Source organism: Mus musculus, chromosome 15 (genome assembly GCF_000001635.26).
Source record: "Mus musculus strain C57BL/6J chromosome 15, GRCm38.p6 C57BL/6J".
NCBI lineage: Eukaryota > Metazoa > Chordata > Mammalia > Rodentia > Muridae > Mus > Mus musculus.
In genome coordinates, this window is record NC_000081.6 from 82,265,539 (window position 1) to 82,283,513 (window position 17,975).

Below are 17,975 nucleotides of genomic sequence, written 5' to 3' on the forward strand. Positions count from 1 at the left end.
TAGATTAAAAAAAAAAAAGATTTATTTTATGTATATGAGTACACCATTGCTCTCTCCAGACACACCAGAAGAGGGCATCAGATCTCATTACAGATGGTTGTGAGCCACCATGTGGTTGCCAGGAGTTGACCTCTGGAAGAGCAGTCGGTGATCTTAACCGCTGAGCCATCTCTCCAGCCTGAAAATAGAAATTTTAAGGCTGCAACTGTGTGTGTGCAAACGTGTGTGTGTATGCTTGTGTGTGTGCATATATGTGTTTGTGCATGTGTGTGTGTTTGTAGATCTGTATGTTTATGGCTGAATTCAGCATCCTCTACATGTTAGGCACACCATCCACCACCAAGCTGCCTACCTCCAGAGTCATCGGTTTTCATAGCTCCCATAGAGTGAGGGCAGTGTACAGTAACAGCGCTGGGCGAGACTTGAGGCTCCCCGAGGTCACTCTCAGCCTGAAATGTGTCCATACCACTGCTTACCAAACAGTCCTGGCTCCTCAGCTCTCAGTGTGCCATAGAAGTTTACCTTCCTGCCTTCTAGTAATGGGCGGCTCATCCAGCTTGTTCTGGCCAATGAGTTCTAATTAAATCAAAGCCATTAGTGGCTGGCAAGGGGATTCATTAATCTGCAGTTTGTCACAACCCCTGGCAATAATGACCTGGAGGGCCCTAGAGCAAAGGTGACGTGGGACATAGTTGGTTCATGGTGTTGTGGACAGGAGCCATGAATGAGAAACTAGTTCTTAGTGTCACGGCCTCTAGGGTTTTGGAAGTTTGTCACCCATGCTATCTAAGCCTACCCCTATTATAGAACAATGTGGGGCCCAGAAAGACAAAGAGATGTTCCAATTCACGTGGCTGCAGAACACACAAGTTTGAGAGGTATCATAGCACGCACTCTTTGTCAGGGGGGCCACCGTAAAGATTGGAGTGAAGGTGTCTGTTTTTGGAGGACCCTTGAAAGCGTCTCAGTGTTTGGTGGGAAAATGCACAGGTGCACAGTACCATTTCTGGCCACTAGAGGGCAGCTGGACCCAAGTTTGTAATTGAGGTGGGGCTGCGGCAACCAACTCTGCTAAGCCCCACGTTTGGAAACTGTGGGTGGCCACCAGAAAATAAATGTGGGAGTGGAGAAAACTGGGCAACAGCAAAAGCTTTCTTTTTCTTTTCTTTTCTTTCTTGATAGTGTTTCTGTGTATAGCCCTGGCTGTCCTGGAACTCACTTTGTAGACCAGGCTGGCCTCGAACTCAGAAATCCGGCTGTCTCTGCCTCCCGAGCGCTGGGATTAAAGGCGTGCGCCACCACCGCCCAGCAGCAAAAGGTTTCTGAATGCACAACAACCCTGAATCATCGAACTCAAAATGAATCTGGGCTGTTTCTGCCAACTCTTGTGTGTTAGTATTGAACGTTCGATGTGCACACTTTGACCGACGCATGCCATACACTGCCGAGGAATACCACCTAAAAGCTCACAGACGCTATGGTACATTGTAAATTGCAATGTCTTTGCTGCTAATGTAGAAACATGATGGAAAACGAAGTCAGCATTTTCCTCCAGTTGCTCCTTATTGGCTAAGTAGAAACTTAGCTCAGTCCATGGCTGTGCATAAACCAGGTGTGGCAGAGCCCGCCCGTAATCGCAGCCACCATCACTGGAGGCCCGAGGACACCAGTTCAAGGTCATTTTTGGAAGTTTAGGGCCAACTTGGTATATGTAAGACCCCATCTAAAACAAAAACATCTGCTTCAGCTGCTGTCTGGAGTTTCAGAAGAAGACTAAGGGAGATCTGACTTGGGAGTAGGGTAACACATTTCTAACAATTTCTGAATACAGGCCATTTGCTATTATTTTAATTTATGCAAAATGGCAGTCTGAGCATTGCCAATGATACAATCAAAATATCCATCAGTTCTAGGAAAAAACCCACTGAAACAGCTAAGATTTAGTTTCATAAAAACAAACGAACATCTCTACCTCATTAATATGCAAATTTGCCTTTGTCTTTAACAAATGGTAAACTTTTACGTGTACCAAAGAATTATTTTAAAATAAATTTCTTTTTTTCAAATTAATGTTATCTATTTGGTGTTATTCTGTTTTGTTGTTTCTGTGGCTCTGGGGACTGAACTCAGAGTTTTATGCACGTCAGCCGGGAGCTCTGTCACTATACCAATCCCCAGGCAAAATGGATCAATTCCTTTGAATTATTCTCAGTAAGTACTCGATGTATAGGACTGTATTCTATACCTATATACATGACGCTGAGTACAAATGTCTCGGCTACAGCGGCTGCAGATAGAAAAAATGACAAGAGGTTTGCTCAGAGATGGTCAGTCAACCCTGGAGGGAAAGGAGGCAGACCAGCAGGCGAAAGACAGAGATGGATGGGACGCGGGTCTTGCTCTGAAAGGAGGGAGGCGGGGTGGATTCTAGATCTTCAGGCTGGAAGAAATCACTTCAGGGCATCTAATCTCTAACTGAGAAGACAGCTGAGAACTAGGAGGGTTTTGTTATTGTTGTTAGGTTTGGTTTTTTTGTTTGCTTGTTTTTTTCCGGGACAGGATTTCTGTGTAAAGCCCTGGCTGTTCTGGAACTTACTGATACCGGCCTCTACCTCCTAGTGCTGGGATTAAAAGTGTGTGCCACCACCTCCTGGCCTATTGGACAGGAGTCTTATAATGAGTGGTCAGGCAAGGAGAACCCAGGGCCCCTGACTTCAGCCCCACCCAGCTGCTTGATCTCCAGGAGGTAATAAGGCAGTGTAGGCCCTACAGAGCCGGCTCCCCAGGGTGTCCAGGCTGATTTTGCCACCTCTTTCTTTTCTCAGGGCCTCAAAACATGTAGGGAGGGGAAAGAACTCAGACAGCGCCCCTCCCCCTCCACTGTGATTGCTTGCAGGTTGCCTGGTAACCAGGGCATAGCCAGCTATGGCAACCTAAGGCTCAGAGGGATGAGAATGGGATGAGAAGAGAAGAGGATCCTGGGCCCACACGTTCATCATTCAGTCACTGTGAGAAACATGCTGAGTGATTCTTGTTAGGCCCTGGGACCCAGAGAAGGATAAGATCTGCGTCTTTCAGGACTTTGCTGTCCAATATGGTAGATGGACATTCAAATGAAATAAAATTGAAAAAAAAAATCCAGGTCCTTGGTCATCATAGAATAGTGGTAAGTGCTCGGGAGCCGCCTGTGGCTGGTGGCTATTTTATTGGACAGTGGACACATAGAACATTTCCATTATCACAGAAAGTTCTATTGGCCGGCCAGAAGCTCACTCGCCAAGGCGAGCAGCTCACAGGAAAGCAGGCCAGAGCCCCCAGTGTTGTGGGGTATGGCAGAAAGGAAGTGGCAAGATGATGGGTCGAGGACATGCCAAGAGAACGTTGGGCTTGGCTCCTGGCTCAGAGTGAGTGTTTAGGGCACGTCTGTGGCCTGCACTCTGTGGCTGAGATGCTGTGCCCATCTGCTTACGGGCCTGGCTTTGGCAGAAGACTCTGAGTTTCTCCAGCCTGGCTCAGTCCCTGGCACAGAGTAAGTACCCAGCCAATGGCGTCTCTTCCCACCACGGTCCTTCTCATACTATCATGTGACAGAGCAGCCTGGTGCTGGGGAACCCAGGAAAAGGTTCTTAGCCCAGTGGCCACAGGCTGCTGAGGATCTGCCTCACCAGAGACAGCTGGGGTAGGTCTGTGGATTTCTTTGAGGTCTGGCCCGGGGCTGGCTAGCTTCATACCCCGAGTCTTACTTAGCAGAGGATCTGTCTGAAGCAGGATGGGTCTCAGAGAATGGATTTGAAGGGTACAGTTGTATACACAGAAATCCCAACATGAAGCACAACCGCAGGAGCATGGACACAGATGGCCCTGGGGTCAGCAAAGTCTTAGGTGGTTGCAGAGGGAAAGTGGGAGGGCATGAGACAAACAGGGACATCACCGTTGGAGTAGCTCAGTTCTCTCTTACTGGTGACACTTCTCAAGGGTCCAGTCTTGGAGACAAGGACACATGGGTTATGTGCCATCCCCTCCCTAGGTGGCTCTGCGCGTATAGGGCAGCTCAGCTGGCTGACGCCCATAGCTCTGTAGGATTCCAGAGACTCAGAGCAGCCATTCACTGCCACCCACTCTCAAGAGGCCAGAGCCTCCCTGCCCGGAGCCCAGTCCAGCGAGAGGGACAGGTCAGGGGAGAACTGGGCCCTCAGCTAGTGGACTATGATCAGGAGGCTTAGTGAAAGCTCAAGAGAGGACCCAGAGAAGAGAGGTCTCTGAGCCCGGCCACATGGCTAGCCTCTGGGTGCAGAGGAGTGGGTGGGGTCTGCAAGAGGTCAGCTTCCTTGACTGAAAACCACCGGCTTCTTTTCTGTCTTCTGATCCAGGTAGGTGTGCCTGCCTGTTTGTGTGTGTGTGTGTGTGTGTGTGTGTGTGTGGGTATGTGGGGAGGGTAGAACCAAGGTGTTCACAGGACACGGGGCTCACTGAGGAGGCAAGGATCTAGTGACACAAGAACAAGGTGACCTCAGGAGTTCTGGTCCTTGGGTCTGTGGCTAAGCGAAGGGTGAACACGGTGTGCCCAGGTGCATGTGGTGGGAACAGTGGGCAAGAGAGGTCAGGGCGGCAGGGATATGCCTAATGGAGAAGAGGCAGAGAGGCTGGACAGTTGAGAGAAATACATGGCCAGAGATGATAGGCTAAAGCCATCCCTTAAGGCAGAACAAGAGCCCCCTTGCATCCTGCTTCTCCTGTTCCAAACTTCAGAGAGACGGATGCGATACCACTCTCTACTGGCAGCCCTCACCTCCCCCGCCTCTCCCCTGCCCTCCCCCCCCCCCCCCCGGCCAGTCTTGGCCTGTGGTGTTGAAAGTAATGGAGATAACTTTGTCCCAGAGGCAGCACCAGTCAGCCCCCTGGGGACCCTGGAGACCACCTTGGGGAGTATGGTTCGACTACCTGTCAACCTGTCACCTGTCAACACTGGATCATCGAGCTGGGGACCCCCTTTTCTCTCAACTCCCTGCCCCCAGGCAGCCTTTTCCAACCTCATCCCTGACCCACTGCCCAGACCTCAGAGTCCTTCAGTCACGCCCCACGGATCCAGTACTCTCAGATCCGTTCCCAACATTTCCCCTTTCAAGCTGTCTTTGAAATGGTTGTTCCTAAGAGCAGCGAGCATCAAGTTATCTTGCAGGACCCGAACAGCTTTGCAGCCTCTCCTGGACCCTGTTCACCTTCAGCCTTATCTCTACTCTGCCAAGCAGAGCCTGGAAGTCCTGTGCTGGGGCTTTCAAAAGGAGGCTCTCCCTTCTCATCTGTGGGCTGTCCTTAGGAGCTGCCTGATGCCAGGCACAGTTTCCTTCAGCTGACATCCACCCTATTCAGGCTTCCCCCAAATGTCTCTCACCAGCAATACTCCAGCTCAGGGGCTCTTTCCTAGTGGGGTGCAGGGACTCCCGGTTCAGACTCTGTTCTCAGGCCACCTGGACATCCCACAGTCTCTGACCCAGATACCTGGACTCTTGTTTTCATTGCTATGGTGGTTTCTGCAAGAGACAGGCAAGATTGCCTTCCTCCAGAGTCCTTGAATTCATATGTAACCTCCACAGAGCTGTCCAGGGAGAGCATCCACCCTCCGGAACCAGGGAAAAGAGACAGCTAAACTCCATGCTGGGTTCTCTGATGTCAGGGGCAAGTTGTTTGATGGCAGTGCCTATAATGTGGCTGCAGACTGGGCAGCTGTATGAGGTGTGTGTCAATCTGCAGCAGGTGGAAGCTGTTGGGCCATAGGAAAACACAAACTCCCCTAAGGCCCTCACGCTAGGTTCCCTCAGGCTGGCAGCGCCACCTGCTGGTTGAGAGCTGAGACTTTGTCCTTGTCCCTCCCTCCTCCCTTGTGATTGCCTTAGGGAAAGCTGGACAGCCTGGATGAACCACGCCTTCGCACCTGCTCCTCCGGAGATGCAGCCACACAGGGCTCCAGGCCCCAGAACATCTTTCTCTCACAGCCACATGCTGGGGCACCACACCCACCAAAAGCTCACTGCAGATGTGTCCCCCCTCATCCCTGTCATCAAGAAGACTGGGCGTTTGGATGCCTTCCCCCAAAGCAGTGTCCTAGAGAATTCCAAACAGCCAAGCATTAGATCCAGGGCCTGTAGTATGTCCCAACAGGGCACTGCCACGGGGTCCCTGAGTTCCATGCCTCCCAATAGCTTTATGCCCAGGAAACTCAGCTCTATTTCCTTAACAATACACCAGAATGTCCAAACGCGGCCCTTAGATGCCTCACTTTCTCATTGGGAAGAATTGCCCAGTTTGCACAAGGAGGCTGTCACCCACAGAGAAGGGAGGCTGTCTGCTTCAAGTTTGCCACTCATGGCTCATGTGCCACAGGTCAGGACCTCCTCTGAAGGCCATGGGAACCCAGAACTTACCAAAGCCAGCAGAACACCCACAGGGAATAAACCTCTGGTGTCTTCATGCCTGACTTTACCTTTCCAAGCTCAGTTCATTCAGAGTTCGTCAAGCCTCCCGGGGCCAGGTCCCATGGGACAAGTCCCTTCCAGAGCCTCTCCAGGAAGAGGCAAGTGCAGGCCCAGGGGTATTCCCAGATCCCGAGCATACCTCCAAAGGGCTACCTCGGCTGCAAATGTGTCTGTTGTGAGCACAAAACTAGATAAAGCCAGACATATAGGCACAGTGGCTCTCCACAGACCGGAATTGGCTATCAATATGCCTACACTAAACCAGTCCAGACTGGTCAGAAGCGCAGAGCTTCCTGTTCTGGATGCCAGGATGGACCTGGCCACCAACTTACCTGTAGTATCCAAGTCAGGAAAAGTGACAGACTCAATTGCAGCAGGCACAGCCAGGGATTTAGCTAGAGCAGTGACAACCAAGTCAGGCCAGGTTCCGAATTTGGTAACTGCAGCATCAGACAAGCAGGAAAGTGTCAAGCTTTTGACCACGGGGAACTCAAACGTGGCTTTGCCAACATCGGATGAGGCCAAGCAGGGCATAACCAGGTTGGACACAGTCAAAGCTTTGGCCAGAGCCACCGTAGGCAGGCCGGACACAATGACAGATTCTCCTGCACTGGAGACAAGCAGACTAGGTACAGCCATGGATTCAGTTGTGCTGGTCTGCCCAGACCCAGCCAGTAGTGAGACCAAGCCACACACTGTCAACAATGGGACTATCAGAGACACGGTTACCTATGCTACCTCTCCTCAAAAGCCGAGCAGAAGCACAGACCCAGCCCAGGACCATGGAGCTGTGGGTGCTTCCACAGACAGCCTCAAGGAACCCACCTCGCTGGACCTGGCCCCAGAACCCAAAGGTAAATGCAAGAGCTTGGTTGGGGGAAGATCTGCTGGTGGGTGAGCAGGGATGCATCCAGCTCACCAGGTTATGAAAGAGAGTGGGGGCTCTCTGGTCAGAATTGAATAGGTGGCAGAAAAGGGGGCAGGGGTTGAGGGGCTGAAGGACACTGTCAGGAGGAAGGCTCACAGCTGAGGATATGCTAAGTCCCCTTCTTGACCAGGATCTATGCTTGCTGCTGCCGCTGCTGCTGCTGCTGCTGCTGCTGCTTCTTCTTCTTCTTCTTCTTCTTCTTCTTCTTCTTCTTCTTCTTCTTCTTCTTCTTCTTCTTCTTCTTCTTCCTCCCCTTCCTCCTCCTCCTCCTCCTCTTTTTTTTTTTTTTTGAGACAGGGTTTCTCTGTATACCCCTGGCTGTCCTGGAACTCACTTTGTAGACCAGGCTGGCCTCAAACTTAGAAATCCGCCTGCCTCTGCCTCCTGAGTGCTGGGATTAAAGGCATGCACCACCACGCCTGGCTCTATGCTTGTTTCTTAGTTCTCTAAAAAGTCAGGATAATTGGGTGATTTGTAGATGATTCCAGCTTTAAGGAAAGTCTATCTGAGCTCGAGGCCTCCCTGGTCTACAGAGCAGGTTCTGGGATGGCTAGTGCTACACAGAGAAACCCTCTCTGGACATCTCCCCACCCACCCCGCAAAAAAAGGCTAATGAGCAAAAACACAGAATTGCTACTTAAAAGGAATGTCAGTGACTGGGAGGTAAAGGTGGAAGGATAACGTTCACAGCCAGCCTTACCTGGAAGTCTTGGCTCCAGCTCTTTAAAGTTGGAGGTGTGTGTGTGTGTGTGTGTGTGTGTAAATCCTATACATGTCTATAAACAGGTCAGCACAAGGGCTAGAAATTCTATGGATGTCTCAGCTCAGATTCTGGGTCAGGAGAAAGGCTTGGGAAATATCCAGTCCAATTCGTGAGCTGAGTCCTCGGCTCGTCAGAGCCTCTCCTATCCCACTGTGCATGCGGCCTCCGTTTTCACTCTTTGCGGTGTAACCCCAGCTCTCCAGCTTCAGCTCAGCTCTCTCTCCTGAACTCTGCTGGACTACTCCCCCTGGGTATCTCCAGGACATGTCCAGAGGCAGGGAGCCCTTTTCTTCTAGAACCAGCTGCTGCCCTCCCCCATCTTGCTCAGCTGCAGGAACCATGGTGATGGGATTCCCAGGTAACCAGTCTTCCTCATTTTCTTCTCCATCCCATTCAGTCTATTCCCAATTTGACTTATGTACCGTCTCTGTCCTTGACCATGTTGCTGTCCTGGAACTCACTATAACTATGTAGATTAGGCTGGTTTCAAACACCATATATGTGTAAACTGTACATACAAATATACATATATAGTTTCTATGCAGCCCTGGCTGTCCTGGAACTATGTATGTAGATTAGGCTGGTTTCAACCCACAGAGCGCTCTAACCTCTGCTGGGGATTAAAGGCGTGCACAGCCACACCTCGCAGCTGTCGCTACTATGTATACTTCTGCTTCTTCCCTCCTCTACAAAGCTGCGACAGGCACTTAGTTATTTGATGGCAGAAGGTAAAAAAAAGTCTCACTATCCCCACCCCTAACCCCACTGTGCAGCCTGCCTCTCCACTCTCTTAGATGGGGCAACCCTTGTCTGCCATCTTTCTTGCCTCAGACCAGGTTCACGTTTTGAGTGTTCTCTTACACACAGCGCTCTACCCACTCCGGGCTTCCCTGCCCGCGTTGCCCTTCACGGAAAACGCCCCTTTATTCTTTTCCTCTCTTCTCCATTTGCCTTTCCATTGGCCCTCACCTGTCCCAAATCTTCCATTATATCTCCATGATGCCCTAGCACCCGTGCGAACCAACTTTCTGTTTTCTCTATTAACATCCATAAGCTTTAAGGTCAAGGAGGTTTGGTCATCCTCAGTTCTGTGTTCTCAGGGTTGATCAACTAGCAATGCATCAAAGACTTTTTGGGTGGGTAAGAGAGGCTCAGGGAAGTTCAGGGTTATAGGGTTCAGCACCTAGGCTGGGAGCTGGGTCTGGAACCCAGTTCTCTTGATTCGGAGCTCAGTCAGCAACCGCGCCTGGGCAGAACCGCGGCGATCCAGCGCAATATCCCAATCACCGCGTGACTCACGCACGCGCACGGTCGCCGGCAGCTGCCACCAGCCTCCTGCGCCCTGGACCTGGTAAGGGGCTAGGGATAGGCTCTAAGGAGACAGACAAGGACTGGGATACAGGCACCTTACCCGGCCGAGCATCCCCAGCTCCGGCACCCGCTCCCTCGTGCTGGCGCGGGAGCTGCGGGAAGGGGAGGGGCCCTCGGCGAGGCTGGCCTGCGCGCGGGTCACGTGGTGCCGGTGGCAGCGGCGGCATCGGTGCGCGCGGGCAGGGGCGGCGCGGCGCCGAGCGAGCGGAGGCGAGGTCCCGGGCGGGCGCGGGGCGCAGGGGCGGCGCGGCCGGGTGGCGGGTCGGGCGGGTAGGCGGTACGGCGCCGAGGGGCGAGGCCCGGCTGCAGGGGCCGCTTGGCCCAGGGAGAGCCCGCGCCCGGCTCAGCCTTGCAGCCCCGCGCCCTGAGCATCTCCCGGAGGACCCGAGACAAAGGAGGATTCATGTCCAAAGGTAGGGCTGTCGCCTGGGCGCTTGGCATCGGCCTGGAGGAGGCTGCGGCCCCAAGCCCTACCAAAGGGAGGGTTTGCTGTGCTGAGGACCCCACGTGCAGTGTGACATATGCATGGACGCACGCACACCCGGTGGCACACACTTGGAAGCATAGTCTCGGGCAAAAGCCCACAGAGAAGCTTGGGGAGGTATGGAGACCCAGATGCTTAGGGAAAGCCTCCGCTGGGGCACAGCAGGGCACGCACACACACGCACAGCATGAACTCCGAGCTCGAGCTCGGGTACCAGACCACCTACAACCAGTAAGAGACCTGTGCGCTGACACATTAGTCAGTCCCCTCCCCCCACACAGAGACCAAGCACAGAGACAGGCACCAGCTGGTGGTCTCCAAGGGAACTATTGGCCTCCTGACTAGAATGGGGGAAGGGGAGTGTCCCAGGGCCCTTTGCTTCTTTTAATGGAGAAGGATTTGTTTCTTTCTTTTCTTTTTCTTTTTTCTTTTTTTGGAGCTGCCCAGGGCTGGAGCTGGGATGAACTGGAATTGGCTCTATGATGGGTGTGGGATCTTAAAGGCTGCTGGTTATCAGGGAATGGATGATTCCTCAGCTTAGGTGGGAAGGGAGAGCCCTAGCCATAAGCTAAGGGGACAGGCACTATCCCTGAAAGATCTCCTTCTCCTATTGCCACCTTTCCAACAGAGGGGTGGGGTTTCTGGTCCAGACAAAGACAGAGCCATTCATTTTCCCATAGTAGAAAGCACTATATCCTTGCTTGCCTTAGGGATGGAGTCTGCTGTCCGGAGGGACCAGAGCTGAGTCAGGTGGACTGTCTCTCTTTCTGGAGCTCTGGTGTGGCAGGTACCTAGCAGGGAGTGCTGCAGACAGATGCACCCTTTTCTGGGTGAGCTGGGAGCTTAGGAGGGGGTCCCCAAGGACCATCTAGCTGCTTTCTGCCATGAGCACAGCTATGGGCTCTTTCTCTATTCTTGGGGAGCCCCCTTCCAATCTCAGATGCAGAGGACAGAGGAGGTTTCAATAGGTGTACCTACCTTGACTGTGGCGCACATAACAGCTATTTGTTGGTTGGGGGTGGGGTCCAGGTGCTCTGGGGAAGGAGAGAGGTGTCTGCAGGGACACCTGCCTGGTGGGACTATGATCCGTCCACCATCCTTTATCCATCCATCCATCCATCCATCCATCCATCCATCCATTGTTGAGAGTCTATGATATGCCAGGTGCGTTGGGGACAGAGAACAAGAAGGCATGGCTCCTTCCTCGAAGAGGGCTAGGAACTTGCACATATTCACCGACGGGGCATTTACATGCATGGTTTTCACAGTAGGCCAAGCAAGCAAGGCAGGTACATCCCCCTATCTTCTGAGAAAAAAAACCAAAACCAAAACCAAAACCCTAGGCTGGGATTCATGCCTGTGTCAGCTGCCCATCCAAAGATGGCCTGGTGGGACCTGGGGAATGGGAAGAACAGACTCCCATAGAGACCAACTCCAGAGCGGTCTACTGGTTAGGTCCCCTCACAGACAGTGGGTCCTCCAGGACAATGACCTTGTCTTGGATACAACGATATCCTTGGCATTTACTGTAGTGGTTGATTTAGTTGGGCTTTCGCTTGACAGCCTATGGAATGTCCTGGAATGAATGGATACGCTTAGGTACTGTAGAACCTACAGAGGATGGAGGCAGCCCACAGTGAGGGGCCCACCACATCAAATGGGAAGGCTTTCACTGAGGAGTTGTTACTTAGCTGGGATCTTGAGGGGGGACAGGGCGTTCCAGCCAAGCTTGTGACACAGCAGCGTGGCCATCAAATTGGCCAAGGAGTTACTTGGGCATTTGGTCAGCTTCCTCTTTCAATCAAGGTCAGACAGACAGAGCCATGTAGGCCACGATGTAAGACCACATGCTTTGTAAGCATACTTATGACCTCCACATATACAAGTACCCTTGCCTGCATCCCTGGTTGCTTGTGTCACAGCACAGGCTGTGGGTACCAAATGTGCCTGGCAGGCAGGCAGGCAGGAAACCAAAAGGGCCAGGCTGTGGGAACAGCAGGAAGAAGAAACTGGTTTCCAAGGCAGATGTGCTAAAGGGGCATATGAGCCATGTATGGAGTGGAGGAGCAGGCTCAAGCTATTCAGAGTCAGCTGTCTCAGGGCTGAGCCAACCTTGCTGCCCTCTGGAGCCACCTGGCTGGCAACAGCCTCCTGGGAAGCAGGAGGGAACTGAGCCAGGCTCTGGGGAGGTGTTAAAGCTTTGTCAGATTTAGCTGTGCCTGAGGAGGACAGGGGAAAAGAAGAGTTTCCTATCAGGAAGCACATCTTGCCAGTACCAGGAGAAGGACCAGGTGGTGGGGGTACCAGAGCAGACTCCTTGCCTGGGCTTGGCGGTGGGGAGGGAGACACGTTCCCACTTCCTCCTGACCATCTGCTGCTCCGTCGACTCTCCTCACACACAAGGCTGAGATGCAGGGCGATAGTCATGAACTACCCTAAGATGGCAAAGCCTCTTAGAGAACATGGAAGCAGAGAATATGTTTGGGAAATTAGCAGCTGGGGACACCTCCCTCTCCTAAATACATTCCCCGTGCACAGCTTCAAACCTTCCCCTCTCCAGAAAGCCGAACTTGAAAAGGGCAAGGCATGGATCTGTGAGGTTATACTCTGGGCTCGTGAGCATCGTACCTCACGGTGATGCCCATCACAGTCTTCATCGTGGCCCTACCACCATTCTCCAGAGGAAGAAGCAGGTTGAGAGAAGAGAAGTGGCCCACACAAGTCAACAAGCTGACAGACAGCAGAGCTAAGATCTCTTTCACTGCACCACCCCCCCCCCCCCACTGTACAGAGAGGGAAACGGAGTTGCTTTCTTCTTGGACTTACTCTGTTGGGCAGTGTGACCCTGCTACATCTCTCCTATGTGTGAACACATCTTGGGTCTGCCAAGGGGACCTTTGATGATCTTCTCTAGGGAGGGAGGGCTGTTTTCTCAGCCTTCTCTTCTGTGGCTTACTGGTATGAAAGTGTCATCATAGGGAGATAGCAATCCTTGTTTGGGTCTCAGTCCTTACTATGGGCTCTGTAGACCCAAAACTTGGTGTGGAAGGGTGTCAGGGGATCCTCCGCTGCACACCAGCCACGCAACTCATGGCACAGAGGGGAAACTGAGGGTGAAGGTGGAGTAACATTCTGCAAAGAAGGGTAGCTCCGATGGCTTCTAAGAGACCCAAGTAACTGAGGCCCTTGACAGTTACTAGACCTAGAGACATAGATCTACTACCCTAAAGGTTCTCCATTCCATAGTTGGCAAGGTAAGATGTAGGTCTGAATAACTGAGATGTCTTGTGGAACAGTGATCTTTTGGAATGGAGTTATCCTCCAGGAAATATTTGGTACTGTGTAGAGATACTTTTGGTGGCCATATCTGAGAGACTCCTTCTGGAAACTAGTAGAGACTGTGGATGCTTAGTAACTATCCTGCAGACATAAGACAGTCAATCCTGCTACAGTAGATACCCAAGTATCAGTAGGGCTAAGGGGAAGGGGCCCTTGGATTGCACATGCAGATGTAGTACTTTGGAGCAGGTTCAGGATGATCCAGTGCCCTCTTCTGGCCTCTGAGTACACATGGTACACACACTTACCTTATGCATAAGGTGAAAACAGATAAAAATAACCCTGGAGAACTGCATACTGGAACAGATTTTGACACTGACCTAAACTGTGCTCATCTTGAGCAAGTCCTCAGGACATCAGTGTTTTCCCTACATCCAGTGTGGGATCCAGACCGGATGATGTTATGGTCTCTTCTAGTCCCAGCGCCATGACTCCATATCAAGATACTCTTGGTCTTCTATGAAACCCTTGCTCTCTTGCTGCTCACCCTGCCTATCTCTCCCACCTTGGCTTTGCAGGGCTCCCAGAGGCTAGGACGGACGCAGCCATGTCTGAGCTGGTACCTGAGCCCAGGCCTAAGCCGGCGGTGCCCATGAAGCCGGTCAGCATCAACTCCAACCTGCTAGGCTACATTGGCATTGACACCATTATCGAGCAGATGCGCAAGAAGACCATGAAGACTGGCTTTGACTTCAACATCATGGTCGTTGGTATGGAAAGCCATGGGGTCACGGAAGGCCTAGTGGTGGGCAGCACCCAGGATCCCATTTCTTTCCCCAGAATGGCCTGGCTTCTCTAGGGTGAGCTCTTTCTAGGACAGAGAATTTCAGATGCTGATCACAAGGGCCTGGTCCCCTCCTAACCTGCTGATTCAAGGACAGGAGATTTGGATGGATGGCCAGGCTAGCTTCCCCACTAACAGTGTAGACAGGCTACCTGTCGGTCACTCTGAGCTGGCTTTTAGGTTTGTGGGATGGCCTAGCCTTTTCTCACCTGGAATGGGGTAGCCTTTTCCCACCTCCAAGAGCCGTGGGAGGACTGTGAAAGAGAATTTTCTTTTTAAAGATTTATTTATTATATGTAAGTACACTGTAGCTGTCTTCACACACACCACAAGAGGGCATCAGATCTCATTAGGGATGATTGTGAGCCACCATGTGGTTGCTGGGATTTGAACTCAGGACCTTCAGAAGAGCAGTCAGTGCTCTTAACCGCTGAGCCATCTCTCCAGCCCCAGAAAGAGATGGTCTTATTATTCATGTTTTGTAGAACAGTAAAGCTTCAAATTTTTCCAGGGTTTTGGTCACTAAGTAGCATTAGTGAGTCACAGAATGTAGCAGAAAGGAGCATTTGTCTAATCTGAGTTGCTCCCTGAGTGTGCAAACAGAGAGCGAGGCATCCTCTTCTCCCTTCTTCTCCCAGTCCAATCAGCGAATCCTGTCACTTAGCCTTGTAAAGGTCTCCTAGGTGTGTTGGCTTCTGCCCATCCCTCTACCACAACCCTAGGCAGAGCTAGGATCTCACCTGGATTACTGCAGCTACCCAAGCCAGCGTTGCTCACATAGTACTGACCTGGAGCAGGATAAGAACCGTGGCCAGGTTAGAAATCCTCCCAGCAGTTTGCTACAAATGCACCAGCTGAGCTGACAGTGGCTCTCTGAGGCAGATGTTTAACTTTTGCCTACCAAAGTCTTAGCACAAGAACCAGAAGCAGTTGGCTCATGGACACTTACAGCTGGGCTGTGGGACAGTTGGAGTGGTGACCTTGACTCTCCTGGTCTCCCTTCCTCTCCAGTTCCTTGTCCACTGGCTACCCAATGGCTTTTCCAACCTGCAGAACTCATTGGACCATCCATCCTAATTCCATAGCTCTCTCTTAACCTCGGGATAAATTTAGACTCCCTCTTGACTGGGAGCTGCTCCAAGTCAGCTCTTACCAGTTCCCGTCTACACTCCGCTCTGCACACAGAGGCCTTCCACTTGCTGAGCTCTTTCCTATAGAGTCGTCATTACATGATGGTTTAAGTGGCTTTTGCCAACTCCCCAGGTGGCATGAGAAAATGCATCTGTTTGCCACTCCTAGTCTCTGCTGGTCCCTTCCTTCCTTATCCATCTGTAAAGAGACAGCAGGCATCACATGACAAGCCCAAAGCAGTGGGAACACCTCAGTTGGTGTGTAGAACCCCGGGCTCTTTCCTCTCTGCCTGGCCACTCCCCCCCCTCCCCCAACCCCAACATACCACAGGGATGCTTTAGACCAGCCCTTCTCGGTTTTACCATCCAGTTAATTCCTCTTAAAGCCCAGCTAAGCCACAGGTTCCGAGTTGTGGCTCTGAGGTGGAACTTCTGCAGGCATCTGGGCGAATGGCAGCATTAATCACCAGCTACGAGGCATTCTGAGTTATTCTTTTTTTTTTTTAAAGATTTATTTATTTATTATATGTAAGTACACTGTAGTTGTCTTCAGATACACCAGAAGAGGGCATCAGATCTCATTACGGGTGGTTGTGAGCCACCATGTGGTTGCTGGGATTTGAACTTCGGACCTTCGGAAGAGCAGTTGGGTGCCCTTACCCACTGAGCCATCTCACCAGCCCTCTGAGTTATTCTTACGCATGAAAACTGCTGCTCAGACCTGTGGTTCTTGAGCGAGCTTGTACTTGGAGGCCCTCTTTGAAGGCAGAGCTATATAACTAACACAGGCAGAAAGGGAGCCATCATGGAGGAAGGTGCTGTGGTCCTGCCTGCCCAGCCTCCTCTCCTCTCCTCTCCCAGTACTTTCTCCAATAGGTCATTAGGCCTTCTCAGAACACAATTTAAAAAGTAGTGGGGGGTTAGAAGGATGGCTCAGTAAGCAAGAGCACCGGTTGCCTGAGAAATTGAGTTTACATCTCCAGCATCTACATAAAAAGCTAGGTGCAGCCAGCTACACTTGTACCCATGGCCCTGGTGCCGTGGGGAGCAGAGATGGGAAGCTCACTGGGCCTTGCTGGTTACCAGCCTAACTCCAGGCTCAATCAGAGATCTCATCTCAAAGGAATAAGGTGGGGAGTGATACACACTCAGTGTCCTCTCCTGGCCTCTGCAAGCACATGCACTGGTACACATACATGAGCATATAACATATACTCCCATATGTCTACCCATATGTACATATATACATAAACATAACATACATACACATATATACACATGTTATACATACATACATATGCATGCACACACATATATACACATGAGCATATATCACACATACTGCATACATAGTATGTATACATATCACACATACCACATATGTATACACACATACTTAGGTATACATACATACATGTATAAATGAGCATATAACATCCATCCATACATAGCCTATAATACACACATCACATATATACAGATCTACACCACACACCACACACACATACACATATATGCACACACATACAACATGAATATATAACATACATATATACACAGAATATATGTATGTATATGTATATGCATATGTATATGTGGCATCATTCTTGGGGTGTGAGCCCTGGTCTTGCATTCACTCATTGCTGCCTCATACATGTTACATTAGAAGAGGTTTCTAGGGCTATCTTAGCTAGGGATATAACTCTGTTATGAGATATACAAGGATGGTATAAAGAATAATTTTAGGGGTTAGGGATTTAGTTCTGTGTGACTGTCAAGCACAGTGCCCTGGTTTTCAGTCCCCAGCACCGGTTGGTTGGGGGAGGGGCGTTAAAAAGACCAATTTTATTAACAGATGTGGAAATGCTCAGGCACCATGAGTCAGGATCTGAAAGTAAAGTAACTCTTCTGTTCTCACTTTTACTGTTATTAAATACAGAAAAGCTAAGTTGAGTAAAACCACAAGCCAAACCAAACCAGAAAACACCACCCACACTACCCACATGCACAAGTTGTGCTTTCTCCCCATGGTCCTGGAGTCCATGAAGGGACATGGAATCCAACTGTCATTTTCCAAGGCCCCTCTGCGTTAAAGAGACACCAGTGCTCATTCCTCAAGGGGTGTTCAAATAAGGTTTGGCCTGGACTACAGCTCTGGAGTTCTGTAAGCGCACAGGAGGGCTCTGCAGCTCAGGAGGCAGATGTGGGGCCTGTCTCCCTTTTTCTGTCTCCCTTTCCCATGCTGCAGGCCAGAGTGGACTGGGCAAGTCAACACTGGTCAACACCCTCTTCAAGTCCCAAGTGAGCCGAAAGGCCTCCAGCTGGAACCGGGAGGAGAAGATCCCCAAGACAGTGGAGATCAAAGCGATTGGGCATGGTGAGAACTAGGCCAGGATCCTCTGTGGACATCAGTTTGTGTGTATGTGTGTGTGTGTGCGTGTGCGAGCGCGCGCGGTGTGGGGGGGGGGCTGTGCCAAGCAAGAGAAAGGAAGGGGGCATAGTGGGGACTAAGATGTGGAAGACAACTGCAATGTGGAATTAAGCCCCAAATTTGTTGGACAACTCCTTAGGGTGCTAGGCCTAGTGAGGTAGGAGTGGTGTGTGTTTGTGTGTGTGTGTGTGTGTGTATTTCAGGATACAGACATGAAAGCGGTGGTTCTTGAACGAGGAAGCCCAGGGAGAATTTAGATAGAAGTAGAAAGA

The 17,975-nt window shown here is 51.1% G+C and overlaps 1 protein-coding gene and 1 long non-coding RNA gene across 17 annotated transcripts in view; one reads left to right on the forward strand and one right to left on the reverse strand.

Moving 5' to 3' along the window:
- On the reverse strand, window positions 1-9,906 carry Gm52180. The gene is made up of 3 exons (XR_003951511.1): window positions 9,576-9,906; window positions 6,806-7,083; window positions 1-178 (listed from the first exon to the last, which is right to left on the reverse strand). It is a non-coding gene; the product is annotated as a predicted gene, 52180 (long non-coding RNA).
- Window positions 3,264-17,975, forward strand: part of Septin3 (septin 3) — a 25,773-nt gene continuing 11,061 nt past the window's right edge. For 4 of the 16 annotated variants that reach the window (NM_011889.4, NM_001368645.1, NM_001368644.1 and 1 more), the window contains exons 1-3: window positions 9,455-9,515; window positions 13,877-14,068; window positions 17,521-17,649. In NM_011889.4, coding sequence (NP_036019.2) covers window positions 13,906-14,068; window positions 17,521-17,649 — 292 coding nt within the window. In that variant the 5' untranslated portion in view covers window positions 9,455-9,515; window positions 13,877-13,905. Of the gene's footprint in view, window positions 3,530-5,894; window positions 7,328-9,396; window positions 9,516-9,675; window positions 9,949-13,876; window positions 14,069-17,520; window positions 17,650-17,975 lie in introns of those variants that run through there. The other 12 variants (NM_001368642.1, NM_001358837.2, NM_001358836.2 and 9 more) reach the window with 7 other exon arrangements.